Source organism: Salmo trutta, chromosome 31 (genome assembly GCF_901001165.1).
Source record: "Salmo trutta chromosome 31, fSalTru1.1, whole genome shotgun sequence".
Classification (NCBI taxonomy): domain Eukaryota; kingdom Metazoa; phylum Chordata; class Actinopteri; order Salmoniformes; family Salmonidae; genus Salmo; species Salmo trutta.
The window spans coordinates 28,047,964-28,064,672 of NC_042987.1; the positions used below are offsets into that span (position 1 = coordinate 28,047,964).

General features: G+C 41.1%; 1 protein-coding gene across 4 annotated transcripts in view; it reads right to left on the bottom strand.

The window, feature by feature from the left end:
* Positions 1-16,709, bottom strand: part of LOC115169862 (thymocyte selection-associated high mobility group box protein TOX) — a 76,742-nt gene that overhangs the window by 17,662 nt on the left and 42,371 nt on the right. For 3 of the 4 annotated variants that reach the window (XM_029725918.1, XM_029725917.1, XM_029725915.1), the window contains 3 exons: positions 14,351-14,458; positions 5,408-5,656; positions 308-559 (listed from right to left, as the gene is read on the bottom strand). In XM_029725918.1, the coding sequence (XP_029581778.1) occupies positions 308-559; positions 5,408-5,656; positions 14,351-14,458 (609 nt within the window). The remainder of the gene's footprint in view (positions 1-307; positions 560-5,407; positions 5,657-14,350; positions 14,459-16,709) is intronic. The other variant, XM_029725916.1, reaches the window with a different exon arrangement.

Sequence of the window (16,709 nt, forward strand, 5' to 3'; positions counted from 1 at the left end):
TGTGTGTGTGTGAGGGCGTCGACATCAGTGTGTGTGTGTGAGGGCGTCGACATCAGTGTGTGTGTGTGAGGGCGTCGACATCAGTGTGTGTGTGTGAGGGCGTCGACATCAGTGTGTGTGTGTGTGTGGGCGTCGACATCAGTGTGTGTGTGTGAGGGCGTCGACATCAGTGTGTGTGTGTGTGGGCGTCGACATCAGTGTGTGTGTGTGAGGGCGTCGACATCAGTGTGTGTGTGTGAGGGCGTCGACATCAGTGTGTGTGTGTGAGGGCGTCGACATCAGTGTGTGTGCCAATCACTCTTCTCACCTTTATTGACTCTTCATTGTCATCCTCATGAACAGAGCTAGAAGGAGAGGGTGTGGCAGACTTGCTCCCAGGAGGAGATGGGGAATTATGGGTAACGTTGTTTCCGCTCAGTCCCAACTGGGTGTTGAGTTGTGATTGGTTGATGGTGGTCAGCTGACTCTGATGTCCCATGCCTGATTGGCTCCTGGATCTGAGTGCTTCCATTGGTTGATGGCTGCTGTACCGAGAATCGGAGTTGACCATTTGTTGCATCTGAGGGGAAAAATGTAGAGTTGTTTTTAAATGGCATTAAAATAGCATACAATAATGCTACTTTTAACTCTCTTTAACCCACTCCTAGAAACGCTCTTGTAACAGCTCTGCTCAGTCACACTCACTCACCAATGGTCCTTCACACACACCTTTGTTTCAACCATGACTGAAATCCTAACTAACATTCTTCAGCACGAAAACAATGTAATTTTTGTCTTTCCATAGGAAACACGGTTGTAGGTTTGGATTGAATAGCCTCTTCACTGTGCCCCCCCCCCCCCCCCAAGAGTGTGGCCAGGTCACCTGATACCACAGAGACTGACAGGTGACCTGGGCGACCCCTCACACCTGCTATTGTCGCCGACACCATGTCATACACAATGTCCCCGACACCATGTCATACACAATGTCCCCGACACCATGTCATACACAATGCCCCCGACACCATGTCATACACAATGTCCCCGACACCATGTCATACACAATGTCCCCGACACCATGTCATACACAATGTCCCCGACACCATGTCATACACAATGTCCCCGACACCATGTCATACACAATGTCCCCGACACCATGTCATACACAATGCCCCCGACACCATGTCATACACAATGTCCCCGACACCATGTCATACACAATGTCCCCGACACCATGTCATACACAATGCCCCCGACACCATGTCATACACAATGTCCCCGACACCATGTCATACACAATGTCCCCGACACCATGTCATACACAATGTCCCCGACACCATGTCATACACAATGTCCCCGACACCATGTCATACACAATGTCCCCAACACCATGTCATACACAATGTCCCCGACACCATGTCATACACAATGCCCCCGACACCATGTCATACACAATGTCCCCGATGGGTGAGGTTTGGGAGGAGAGGCTCACCTCAACACCAGGACAGGTGAGGTTTGGGAGGAGAGACTCACCTCAACACCAGGACAGGTGAGGTTTGGGAGGAGAGAATCACCTCAACACCAGGACAGGTGAGGTTTGGGAGGAGAGGCTCACCTCAACACCAGGACAGGTGGGGTTTGGGAGGAGAGGCTCACCTCAACACCAGGACAGGTGAGGCTTGGGAGGAGAGGCTCACCTCAACACCAGGACAGGTGAGGTTTGGGAGGAGAGGCTCACCTCAACACCAGGACAGGTGAGGTTTGGGAGGAGAGGCTCACCTCAACACCAGGACAGGTGAGGCTTGGGAGGAGAGGCTCACCTCAACACCAGGACAGGTGAGGTTTGGGAGGAGAGGCTCACCTCAACACCAGGACAGGTGAGGTTTGGGAGGAGAGGCTCACCTCAACACCAGGACAGGTGAGGTTTGAGAGGAGAGGCTCACCTCAACACCAGGACAGGTGAGGTTTGGGAGGAGAGGCTCACCTCAACACCAGGACAGGTGACTCCTGTTAACTCTATAATCTACAGAGATTAGCTCCATCCATCCCCTCCAGCCAACTAACACCTTCACCCCTTATATCACCAATGACCCCATGACCTCTACTGCCTCTTCTCTCTTCTTTTTGAAGAACAGGTGAATAACACACTCTCTTTTTCCTACAGGCTACTTCCTGTGGCCAACCACTTAACACCTCCTCGTCTCCTTATACAGATGTGTGACTGTTGGTACCGCCAGATAGAGCACATCATCGCAAAAGTTTAGTAACTGTCGGTTACCGTGGAAAACAGCCTAATCCCCATGGTGACGTGAGGGAACTTTCCGAAGTATCGGAGAGGTGAGTCACAAGCCAGGTCATCATTATGACATTAATATGAATGGATACCAAAGATTCTTTTATCTTTGTCTGACTAACAATCCTACCTTATGGTATCAAAAACGTGGGTGGATTTAATTGGGGGAAAAAACTGCAAACTAGTGCATTACGAACAGGAAATTGGCGGTAGTGGAATGCTGGTAAAAAGCTAGATGTTTCGTTTTTTTATGTAAAAGAGATTGAGGTAGTCGGGCTCATGACTGGCTAAGTGACATATCAGTTAAAAAAAATCACATCCCAGAACTGAATTTCTCTTTGACAATTTCCCTATTAATCGAACACTTACTCAAATGGAGTTCATTATAATCACCTATCGGTGGTTAATAACAATATGGCCAGAGACTGAGAGAATGAAGGCTAAACGTATAGAAGACATGGATACATCAGTCCAGCCTCTTTCATTCCTTGCCACGGCAACAAGCTCTCAGCCTCGTTGCCTGGCAACCATAATTCATAGCCACTCTAAATGGATGTTCTGTGAGAACATTAAGGTGAATGGGAACAAAATACCCGTTGTCAATCTGGGGAGTCTTTCAGCCAGCAGGTCATCCAACCCAGCTCCTTTTCCCTTCTTGCAAAAAACAACAACAACAATTTACGAATGTTGAGCAATAGAAAACACTAATGTTTAAGTTACTTAGTGAATGTGAAACATAATATTTTTTTTATTTTACAAGGCAAGTCAGTTAAGAACAAATTCTTATTTTCAATGACAGCCTAGGAACAGTGGGTTAACTGCCTGTTCAGGGGCAGAACGACAGATTATTACCTTGTCAGCTTGGGGATTCGAGCCAAGATGTTTTAGTTACTTAGTGAATGTGAAACATAATATGGTGGTAGCCAAGATGTTTTAGTTACTTAGTGAATGTGAAAATAATATGGTCGTAGCCAAGATGTTTTAGTTACTTAGTGAATGTGAAACATAATATGGTCGTAGCCAAGATGTTTTAGTTACTTAGTGAATGTGAAACATAATATGGTCGTAGCCAAGATGTTTTAGTTACTTAGTGAATGTGAAACATAATATGGTCGTAGCCAAGATGTTTTAGTTACTTAGTGAATGTGAAACATAATATGGTGGTAGCCAAGATGTTTTAGTTACTTAGTGAATGTGAAAATAATATGGTCATAGCCAAGATGTTTTAGTTACTTAGTGAATGTGAAAATAATATGGTCGTAGCCAAGATGTTTTAGTTACTTAGTGAATGTGAAAATAATATGGTCGTAGCCAAGATGTTTTAGTTACTTAGTGAATGTGAAACATAATATGGTCATAGCCAAGATGTTTTAGTTACTTAGTGAATGTGAAAATAATATGGTCGTAGCCAAGATGTTTTAGTTACTTAGTGAATGTGAAACATAATATGGTCATAGCCAAGATGTTTTAGTTACTTAGTGAATGTGAAAATAATATGGTCATAGCCAAGATGTTTTAGTTACTTAGTGAATGTGAAAATAATATGGTCGTAGCCAAGATGTTTTAGTTACTTAGTGAATGTGAAAATAATATGGTCGTAGCCAAGATGTTTTAGTAACTTAGTGAATGTGAAAATAATATGGTCGTAGCCAAGATGTTTTAGTAACTTAGTGAATGTGAAAATAATATGGTCGTAGCCAAGATGTTTTAGTTACTTAGTGAATGTGAAAATAATATGGTCGTAGCCAAGATGTTTTAGTAACTTAGTGAATGTGAAAATAATATGGTCGTAGCCAAGATGTTTTAGTTACTTAGTGAATGTGAAAATAATATGGTCATAGCCAAGATGTTTTAGTTACTTAGTGAATGTGAAAATAATATGGTCGTAGCCAAGATGTTTTAGTTACTTAGTGAATGTGAAACATAATATGGTCGTAGCCAAGATGTTTTAGTTACTTAGTGAATGTGAAACATAATATGGTCGTAGCTAAGATGTTTTAGTTACTTAGTGAATGTGAAACATAATATGGTCGTAGCCAAGATGTTTTAGTTACTTAGTGAATGTGAAGCATAATATGGTCGTAGCCAAGATGTTTTAGTTACTTAGTGAATGTGAAACATAATATGGTCGTAGCCAAGATGTTTTAGTTACTTAGTGAATGTGAAAATAATATGGTCGTAGCCAAGATGTTTTAGTTACTTAGTGAATGTGAAACATAATATGGTCGTAGCCAAGATGTTTTAGTTACTTAGTGAATGTGAAACATAATATGGTCGTAGCCAAGATGTTTTAGTTACTTAGTGAATGTGAAACATAATATGGTCGTAGCCAAGATGTTTGGCCTAAAGTGGAAAATAAGCTGATATGTCCAGCCTTGGAAATCATTAAGTCCCACATTGAAAAGGGAAATTGGGTTATATGGTTTAAGAGTGGGGCTATGAGGTTCAATATCCCTGGCTAGTAGGACCCGGTAGCTAAACAGGTCTGATTCATGGAAATAAATATGCACTAGGGAAAATCAGAAAGACCATGTAGACCGCACACGGTGAAACCACGTAGCTCCTCAGTGGTGGAAGTGCTGATGACACATTATATTCAATATGGTGAACATGGCCAAAGGCAGAACGAATAATGGCTGAGAGCGGAGGTGAGAAGTTTCACTTTGACAAGAATGGGAGATTATCTCCAATACCTATGCAGAGTAGGTAACCACGGTTAGTCATGTCACCTTTCACATTGTGAGGTTTCTGCAAGGAAAGACAAATCTAAAAGTTAAAGTTTCGTTTCTTCACTTTTTGAAAAGTCAAGACTTGCATTGAGTGTATTTCTTCTGAATGTCACCCCACCAGATTGTTTTCAATTTCTAGTGAATAAATATCAGGGGAAAACTCCCCATCAACCATCTAAAAACCAATGGATCATCCATTAGTACAGCAGAGATCCAGTGGGGTGTCCAGGCTTTTGTTCTATCCCAGCACCAACACACCTGATTGAACCAACCGACCACTCGTCAAGCCCTCCATTACTTGGATCAGGTGTGTTGTTGCTGGGATGGAACATATGCCTGCACCCACAGCTGCCCTCCAGAGCAGAAAATGGCACACTGCTTGCTAGTGGCATCAGGCTAGACTCACCACAGACAGGGTGCTGGACATCAGGCTGCCATTTTGGCTCAACAGCCCTCCATCCTGGCCCATCATGTCCATTCCCTGCAGGTGGAAGGGGTGCATGCCACTCTGGGAGTGAGAGGGGGCCAGCGGGTGGTAGGAGCCAGACTCCGACTCTGGTAGGTGGGGGTGCAGCATGTGTTCTGGGATGGTGGGAGGTGTGATGGGGGGAATGTTGAAGTCTTCATCCCCCAAACTGGGCACTGGGTAGGACTGCTAAAGAAGAGGAGCGGGAAAAACAGAATATGTTAGAGAAATAATAATATAACAATATTATAATTTAGGAGAAATGTTTTAGTGGATGCAAGTCCAACCAAACTGAGCACTCAAACACATTAGGCCTAAGAGCACAGTAGAGGTGGATGCTACACATTGGTAGTAGTGGATGAGATGAGTTTTCCCTGTACAATGTAAAGCTCTTTGAGCGTCTGAAAATCAATCCAATTCATTATTATTACAGTATTATACTACAGCTTAACTACAGCACTGCGATGCAGAACATGCAGATGGCATCAGATAATTATAGTAGTCATTAATAGATTACTATAGTTCCCTGAGTCTTTATTAAGACTGCAGTGGGACTTCTGTAAATACCTCCTAAATTAGTTATATTATTAGAAGGCAATTAGGATTAATGATGTAAATGCATTAGCATGATTTTGAATGATTCAGGCTAAATAAAAGGGGGTTTGAGGGTATGTAAATGTAGGTAAAAAAGTCCCTCATTAACGTCTAATTAAAAGGCTTATTTTAATGCGTCTTCACAGTCAGTTCCACTTGGCTGTGCAGGATGATCTGTCTCCCTCTCAATCTCTTTGGACCCCTTTTGAGCTCGAAAAATGTATAGCAGACAAGTAAATGAAAGGCAATAAAAATCTGAAGCAAACCATAAATGATTCTGTAAACACTGCAAAAAACTGCACTCACCTCGAATCAACAGGAAATGTGTGTTAAGGTCTACATCTGTACCAGTGGAGGCTAGTGGGAGGAGCTATAGGAGGATGGGTTCATTGTAATGACTGGAATGGAGTAGATGGAACGGAGTAAAACATGTGGTTTCCATATGTTTGATGTGTTTGATATCGTTCCATTGATGCCATTCCTGTCTTTACAATGAGCCTGTCCTCCTATAGCTTCTCCCACCAACCTCCTCTGATCTATACAGCTCTGAAATAGGAACCATTTCCATAAAGAGAGAAAGAACTATTCAACACATCAAATTGCTCTTGATCAATTAGACCCACACAATTTAGTTTTACTCGGTGAAGCTTTCCAAAAGACAACAGCACAACAAATCACACTTCTGATACAACTTAAAATGTTTTATTTTTCTCTCTACCCCAGAAGTGTCTTTTTCCTAGTTTCATCAGAGGGCTCAGGAGTTCCGTTCTGTCTCTACTACCTCCTCGTTGATTCCCTCCAAGATTTTCATTACCACTAATTTACAGCTTTTATTTGCTGAAAACAAAATGGAGCTGACAGACAGCCAACTCCAGGCAATTAGGCAGAGAATCAGTTCCAAAACCCATCTCTACTGAAATACCAGCCCAACTGTTCTTTTAAAAGACGGTAATAATCGTTTTAATGAGCTTCCTTCAGCTTCTCTCTCTCTCTCTCTCGCTCTCGCTCTCTCTCTGCTAAAAGCCAACATTTTGCATTCATTTGCATATTTGATTGTGTTTCCTCTCACAGATGTCGAAGTTGGTTGGTTGGTAGGAAATATGTTGGCACAATTCATACAGTAAGGTTTTCAGGAACGCAAAATGATTTTGCTGTCATAAAAAAAAAGATTATCATAATGGTTGTTGCCTGGGCGTTACTTGATGATATTGATATTGCTTCAAATTTGACAAATGATTTTGTTTTGCTTATCATTTCTCTATACATAGGCCTACAGACAGACCTTACATTGGGACATAAAAGGCCAAGTCAATGTCGTGTCAAAGGCGTTTCAAAGTATGGACATAAAACATTGATAATTACATAACAACAAACAAGACAGTTACATAACTAACTTCCTGTGCAGAATTCTGATGTAGTTGTTTTTAAACTCTGTGGCCCTCCTAGAAAAACACTCAATATACAGTATGCACCCATCTACTCTGGTTTTCTAATAGCTCACACTGAAGAGAGTCATGGGAGAACTTGAGTCGAGGCCAGACACACAGCAATGTTACATGTGTAACATGAGAGTGATGGTTACCACGTGATCAAGAGGAGAGAAGAGAGACAAACCATCAATGGATAGAGAAAGAGACAGACAGACAGAGAGAAAGAGATGTACTATATTGTAAACCTGTAAATCAGGGATGGGCAACTTTGATGAGTGTGGGGGCCACAAAAAATCTGAACTCTTTACCCACATCCATACCCACACATCCGGTCAGAGCGGGCCCTAGCCTTTTGGGGGCCCTAAGTGCAATTTTGTTTGAGGCCCACCCCCACCCAAATTACTATTCTAACTCTGAACAATAAGTTGAAACCCCAACTGAGTTCCAACATTTTAAAATGTTTTATTTGGAAATTCAACCGCGGGTCTACAAAAGTGGGTCCCGGGCCACCAGTTGCTCATCCCTGTTATAAATCCTCCTGTCCATTAGTGACATCATCTGTTATAAAGGTGAGGAATTGGATGTTCAGGGTCACAGCATCAGGGGGTAAGATATCAATACAGCGACACTTGTTACTGTTCAGTCTATTTCATCTCGGAGACTATGATGAAGACAAACACAATGTGTTGTTTCATGTTGTCCTCACTTTAACACATCTACAGTGAATACAAATAAAAAGATAAGTAACATATTGTACCTTTAAGTGTTACAAAAGTGGCAAAAAAGGCTCTTAGAATTTTTTGTAGTCAAGGTGTTAAGTTAAGAACCCTACAGTAAAGATACAGTATGCCCACACAGCAGTAGCCTTGTGATTAGGGGTGCACATTTTGGGGAATATTCAGAGGTGGACACTTTCCGTGTGAATTAACGGGAATATGCTAATGAATATTAATACCATTTAAATCTAGATGTTTTTTGCATTGGATATATTTACCATATCATATGCAGACAGAAACATAAAGCTTATCATATTAGGAATCAAGGTAAGACCCAGTTGCAGACTGTCGAAGTAACAATGTTTATTGTAGCAACAGGGGCATGCAAAGACACGCAGGGGTTGATAATCTTGGGTAAGGCAAAGGTATAGGATGGCAGGCAGACTCAGGGTCAGGCAGAGTTCAGTAATCCAGAGGTGGAGCAAAGGTACAGGACAGGAGGCAGGTTCAGGGTCAGGGACAGGCAGACAGGTCAGGCAGGTGGGTACAGGGTCAGGACAGGCAAAGGTCAAAAACCAGGAGGATGAGAAAAGAGAGTCTGGGAAAAATAGGAGCTGACAGGAAAATGCTGGCAAGCTTGAACAAACAAGACGAACTGGCAACAAACAGACAGAGAACAGAGGTATAAATACACAGGGGATAATTGGGAAGATGGGCGACAGCTGGAGGCGGGTGGAGGACAGGTGAAACAGATCAGGGTGTGACATATCATAAGTAGACATAATTGCAAACTATTAAATCCTTCCAATAGAAATTTTAAAAAAACTATTTAGTTATGAATGTAACTTGAATTAAATTAATCTTCACATGGGATGATTACACTGAACAACAAAATAAAGGGAATATTGAATGATCCCCAATGATCCATCACATCTCCCAAAAACGTTTTCAACATACATCTGTAAAATGATGAGTCTAGAAACTAAAGCTTTGGTTGTCTTCCTCTCAGGCTTCCATGTCTTCTCCCTGGACCTCATCAATGTCCACCTCTTTAACATCAGACTCTGAGGCCTCATCTTCACTGTCACTTTCCAACCTTGTTGAGGATGGCTCGTTGTCAGGCTCAAAAAGCCAATTTTTGAACCCTTGTATTGGTCAGCCTGTTGCGTGCTTTGGTGTGCGTGTTCCCAAACAAGGACCAGTTGCGCTCTGGAGGCGGCTGATGTTGGTGGGATTTGGAGGATGATGGAGGCAACAGGGGAAAGAGCCTCAGATCCACAAAGTCCCTTCCACCAGGTGGCTGATGAGATATGTTGGCATGGCTGCCATATTGCATCTCCATCCCAAAGCCCTTGCTTGGAAGTGTACTTCGCCAGACTGCCAAGAACCTTGCCCTCATCCAGGCCAAGGTGGTGAGACACGGTAGTGATGACACCATAGGCCCTGTTGATCTCTGCACCAGACAGGATGCTCTTGCCAGCATACTTGGGGTCCAACAAGTACGCTGTAACGTGTATGGGCTTCAGGCAGAAATCTTCACTCTTTTTGATGTATTTCAGAACTGCAGTTTCCTCTGCTTGGAGCAACAGTGAAGTGGGCAGGGCAGTACGGATTTCTTCTCTTACATCTGCAAGCAGAGTCTGAACATCAGACAGGATGGCATTGTCTCCCTCAATCCGTGCAATGGCTACTGCTATAGGTTTCAGGAGTTTCAGGCTGCTTTACCACTCTCTCCCAAAATACATCATCCAGGAGGATCCTCTTGATGGGGCTGTCCATATCGGCAGACTGTGATATGGCCATTTCTTGGAGACTCCTTCCCCTCCAGGAGACAAAAATTATGACAACACCACCCAAATGGGTGTTGCTGGGCAGCTTCAATGTGGTGCTCTTATTCTTCTCACTTTGCTTGGTGAGGTAGATTGCTGCTATAACTTAATGACCCTTCACATACCTAACCATTTCCTTGGCTCTCTTGTAGAGTGTATCCATTGTTTTCAGTGCCATGATGTCCTTGGGGAGCAGATTCAATACATGAGCAGCACAGCCAATGGGTTTGATTGGAGGGTAGGACTACTCCACTTTAGACCAAGCAGCCTTCGTGTTCGCAGCATTGTCTGTCACCAGTGCAAATAACTTTTGTGGTCCAAGGTCATTGATGACTGCCTTCAGCTCATCTGCAATGTAGAGACCGGTGTGTCTGTTGTCCCTTGTGTCTGTGCTCTTGTAGAATACTGGTTTTGTGGTGGAGATTATGTAGTTAATTATTCCTTACCCACGAACATTCGACCACCCATCAGAGATGATTGCAATACAGTCTGCTTTCTCTATGATTTGCTTGACCTTCATTTGAACTCTGTTGAACTCTGCATCCAGCAAATGAGTAGATAAAGCATGTCTGTTTGGAGGGGTGTATGCTGAGTGAAGAACATTCAGAAATCTCTTCCAACACACATTGCCTGTGAGCAACAGAGGTGAACCAGTTGCAAGACATTCATCAGCATTTCTCTGACTACGTTCCTCCATTGAGCCAAAAATACTTCTGATTCCAGGAGGACCATGAGCTGTTGCTATCGATAAGGTGTCTGATTAATAATTTTCACCTCAAATAGAAGTAGAGGGACTTTTGTCAGAGGTTGCTTGTTGTGAGAGCTGAGGGAACTTTATGCACTTGGCCAGATGATTCTGCATCTTTGTTGCATTCTTCACATATGATTCACATATAACATTAGCTGCAGTGAAATGTCTCCACACATTAGATAGTGCCCGTGGCGTTTTCCTGTAAAGATTGATAAAATAATTGTAAAAAAAAAATAAAATAAAAAATCCATGTACAGATAAATAGTTAAGCAGTTAGATTAAACAACTCCTATGTAAGATAAATGTTTTGAAATGAAACATGTATGGAAACAGGTGAATTAACACTCCTCAGTTAGCAGGCTCAAGCAAACTAAAACCCACATGGTAGCAAAAACTAACTAGCAGAAACTGTTAAGAAGTTATAAATGATTTAAAAACACTTCGCTGTAGGCTACTATTTACTAGTTAACAAAAAATAATGTATGTCATTGTTACGAATCCCTTTGGCCCTGCAGTCTAGGGGGGATGGAAACGAGACCCGTAACATAACTCATGCAAATTATAATAGTGAAAAGGAACAGTGAGAACAAAAACCACAGACAACTTAAATCTACCGTCAAACTCTTAGGGTTTATTTTTAAACACACGGTAAAGGGGGGCGGGAAAAGGGGCTGAGCTGGACCCAAGGAAATAAATAAGTATCCATAAACACCCCTAAGCTAGACTACCTGCTTGAACAACGGCTAGCTCACTAGCCAATAAAATACAGTGGGTGGTCCGCCCAGTTCTAACTAGTGTACTTAGACAAAGTACTCCTACGGGTATTGTATGCCCATGGGAGACTTGTCTTGGTACCTTTTCCCACCATCAAACAAACAGTCAACACGTTAACAAAACAATACTCACAGGTACCGGACAAATGTGACATGTAGGAGAAAAATCCAAAGAGAGAGAGATGGAGAGAGATGGAGAGAGATGGAGAGAGATGGAGAGAGATGGAGAGAGATGGAGAGAGATGGAGAGAGATGGAGAGAGATGGGGACACAGAGAGATTGAATGACAGAGAGATTGAGCTTCTGACTGGGTTTTTAAACCAAGGGAAAGGGGCTGTGATAGGGTAATGGAAAAGGAGCAGGTGTCTTCTGATTAGCAACTGATTGGTGACTGATGATTGCCACCTGTGAGGGGAGAAGGAGAGAAAAGAAATACACACACAGGATACACACACAGGATACCTGTATCCGTAACAGTCATATAAAATAAATTCACCCCACCCAGTACTGTAATCAAAACTTACCAGAAAGCATGTAGTCCTTGGCTCAGCCAGTGTAGTAGTTTGGGCTCAATAGCATCTCATTAGTGTGCAAGATCTTAAGAATCAGCTGTACATGTGATGGAAGAATGCACTGTACATGTGATGGAAGAATGCACTGTGCATGCAGTGTTGCAATTCCATTGAATTGGGGATAGTTTAACCAAAATATGCCACAAGACCTACAATTGCCTTACGTGTATCCCACAAAAAAGGTTCACTGTTATAAGCTACGTTTTTTGATGAATTTAAGCAAAATTCTCAGAATTCCTGGGCTTAACTTCACATGGAAAATATCCGGAAACATTCTGGAAATTTACCAGAAAGTTTCTGACCCTTTGCAACCCTACTTGTGATAATTAGCACCCTAAAGTAAAAAAAAACGTTTTAAACTAACATTATCTGAAGGTGTTATTACTAAGTAGTTGTTTTTCATTTGTCCTTTAGAAACAAAAAGCCCATTGCCTCGTGAGCATATTTTCTTATACCAAGCCTTGTCCTGAATAAATTAAATGTTCTTCTTTCTGTCATTCTCTTCAATCGCCCATTGTCCCTTTCAGTTGAGAACAATGGTAATTCCCTTTCTGCTCAGAACTATGCAAATGCCTGCTAGTGGGCCTATTTTGATTAACCCCATTCAAATATATTGTATTCTTATTACAAATGCACCATTCAAATGGAAATGTTCTCCTAACATTAGTCTCTAGAATGACAATGATTAGCAACAGTTGCAGAGCCTTCACCTTAGTTGAAAAAACAGACTAATGACTTATAAGTCAACTTCAACCAACATCAAATCATGAAATGGTTTTTCTATTTGAAAATGTGTAACAACAGATGGGTGCAGTGCAGACCAGCCATCTTCAAAATAATTTGATCATATTGAGATATTTCTCTCCTTTCATTTCACTCATATCTAGTCAACACATCATTAATAATGCTGTAAGATGTAGTGTGTGGTAGAGGGGTGGGAGATGGGGAATTCCCTCCAACCAAGTTAAGGCCCCCACACCGCCTACACATGCAGTTTTTATGATGAATAATTCTTGTTTTATTTTTGCCTAAAAATGTTCCACTCAGCACTTGACCTACCCATAAACCATTGGCCCAATCTGGAAAGGTACTCTCTTTTTTTATCGGGGATCAACTGTTTCATTGTTTGAGATAAAAGTTGAGATAAATACAAAAAAACGAATGAAAATATCTATTTTAGATTTGTCTAAGATAAGCCTGAGTAAAATAATCAACATGGACTAAAAAACAACAAATAAATAAAAATTAAATACACTCAATATTTATTGTTTTAACAAAATGAGATAATTTTGCCTCAACAGCATAAAAAGCTTCCATATGAAACAGTCCCCCTCCCTTTCAATTCACATTGAAATATGATTTATTGGCATGACAATCTGCGAGCTGCAATGTTGCCAACACAATTAATAATGAAACAACTTCTTTCTGCCTCTCTATTTTTCCTTCTTTAATACTCTCACCAAATACTACCGAGCACAGACCTAGAAGATGTGAGACTAGTTCAGGTTTCACAATAAGAAGAAATCCACCTAACACCTACTGAACCAATGAAGGGGACATGCAGAATCAAACATACTGTACCTAGTTCTGGGACAGGGTTTCAAACATTTTGGATTCTACATTGAAATGTGTTTAAGTCATAACTCTATAACACCTTTGATTTTAGACTCGGATAGATGTTAGGGCTTTATACTCTATTCTGTGTTGTTTTTCTGCCTCGCCTGTTTGAGAGCAGCGCTGTGCTGTTGCTTAACCCTGTCTGCTGCCGAGATGTTCAAGGTGAACAGAACTGTTGCTGCCAATAAAACGAATTACCTGATCCCAAAGGTGTGGATGAGGTATGTGTATGTGTGTGTGTGTGTGTGTGTGTGTGTGTGTGTGTGTGTGTGTGTGTGTGTGTGTGTGTGTGTGTGTGTGTGTGTGTGTGTGTGTGTGTGTGTGTGTGTGTGTGTGTGAATTACAGTATCTTTCATAATGAATAATTCTTCAACTTCATCATCAATATGCCAAAGTAAAGTAATAAGGGCTTTTGATTTGCAGTATGATGCAGGCCTGGGTCGAAATGTTGTCATAAAACACACCTTGGAGAGATTAGATCGAAGTGTGTAGTCTTTCTTTTTATACGAGTGAGGATTTGAACTTTCATCAACTGACAAGTGCCTGCCTTGTGTCTGAGCCCTGAAACCCACTGGTGGTGAATTTGTTGTTGTGTATTTACCCAGGGTAGCCGGGGTCCATCGGAGTGAGCGGGGCCATCTCGTTTCCACAGTGGTCCAGTCTGTTTGGCGCTGAGATGCGTTTGGTGGGGGTTGGGAGGCACACGGAACTACCAGAGGGAACAGAAAGTTAAAGGGTCACCACAGGGTCATAGAAGGATGGAAGGAAGAACCCTTAGACACAGATCTTGGATCAGCTCAGCATCCTCAAACGAGGCCATTAACCATCTGGGTGGGAACGTAAAACTAACCTTAGGTTAGCTTCTAGAGAACAATGATAAACATGTTCTCTGGACAATCAGGATGCTTTATCTAACCATACAGGCCACGGTTAATCGAATATTCAAGTATCTGAATGGACATTACTATTTGATCATTTTCACATTTTAGTCATTTAGCAATGCTCTTATCCAGAGCGACTTACGATCACTTGCGAGAGTCTTAAATAAAAATACAATTATAGGCCTATTTTAACAATGAAAAGGGTTTTAAAATCAAATTACATTATCTAGATGACATTGCTACACACAAGGACATTTGAAATTCCTAATTTAATAAAACAAACTTTTGAATTGAGTTTTTATGACGTGCACCCCATAAAAAAGACATACAACAGGGAATGTGAATTACTGTGTGGATTATAATTCATAGACATTTTTGTAGGGGTTGATAAATTTTTTAAAGGGAAAATCAGGTCTGAAATTTCAAAGTGGAAATTACAAACTTCAGAAGCCTTTTTAAACCTCAAATCCACTAAACATTTTACATTTGCTTTGCAGGAAAGTTCTCCACCAAAAGGGTGATCAAATTAAGATCCTACATCTGTATGTCTTCACACCCCAGAGGTAAATACATGGGTGAAGCACCTTTGGTAGCCATTACAGCTGTGAATTATTTTAAATAAGATTCTACCAACTTTGCACAACTCTTAGGGCAACATATATCCATTGTTTTTGTCAAAATTGCTCAAACTCAGTAAATTTGGTTGGGAATCATAGATGGATAGCAATATTCAAACATTGTCTCTGATTGTCAAGCAAATTTAAGTCAGGACTGCGACTGAACCACCCAGGAACACTCAACACATCTGGACAACTAAAGAAACACTCAACACCTCTTGGAAAGCCATTCTGGGGTGTTTTTAGCATTAAAGTTTGTGTAATTGTCCCGCTGAAAAATAAAACTATTATAGAATTAGGTTTTCAGAAGACTGAATGAAGCGGGGTTTCCTCTAAGTTTTACCACAGTCCTAATTAAAGGAGTCTAAGTAAACCAGTATCAATATTTTCAGTAAATAAAATAACTGTTGTCATGGATATGGGAGACTGTGTGAGTGGCATGCAGTAGATTAAATTATGTCTAATCAAAATTGATAGAAATTATGCAAATTGCTGATGTAGAATGGCATAGCAATGGTGGGTCATAACAGATGTATACATCCATCATTCATTTTCATGAATTATTCACATTGACTGAGATAGTTCTGTAAGATATTGTGGTGATTGACTTCAGCATATTACTCTGATTACATGACTATGAAAAACATTACAAAAAAAGAAAAAAAGTACCAGGCATGCTGTGCACACCTCAGTAAATGTGTTTCTGACTATAGCGAAGGTGAAGACAGTTTCATATATGCGTGCAAAGGGTGTGAATTGCTCTGAAACGATACTTTCAGACATTAATATGAGTCAGAACAGAAACCAAAAACAATCGTTCCCCAGCCCAATATTTTAGGAACCTGACTGAAATTTTGATTTTTTGGGGATAAATGTAATTGTAACGACTGTCGTAGCGAGGAGACCAAAGCACAGCGTGTTGAGTGCTCATTAGAGGAAACCCCGTTTTTTATTTTTATAATGACTTTTTATTTTAACACAGAACACTAAAGAAAATAACAAAAGCGAAAACGATCAGCTCACAGTTCTGTCAGGTACATAGACTAAACAGAATACAACTACCCACAAACACAGGTGGAAAAAAACCCTACTTAAGTATGATCTCCAATTAGAGACAACGAGGACCAGCTGCCTCTAATTGGAGATCCTCCCAAAAAACAACAACATAGAAATAGAAAACTAGAACTAAACATAGATATAGAAAACATAGAAAAAAAACCTGTCACGCCCTGACCCACTCTACCATAGAAAATAACATCTTACTATGGTCAGGACGTGACAGTAATTTTCACTTGTATAACTAATTCATGACACTTCTACTTCGTAATGACAAGAAATGAAACAGAGTGAAAAAGGGTTAACTGCAATGTAAGCAATAGAATATGTGTTGCTACATATGATGCCTATTAGCTAAATTACCAGTCCTTTCATTGAGATTGCCCCTTTTGCAGACAGTAAATAT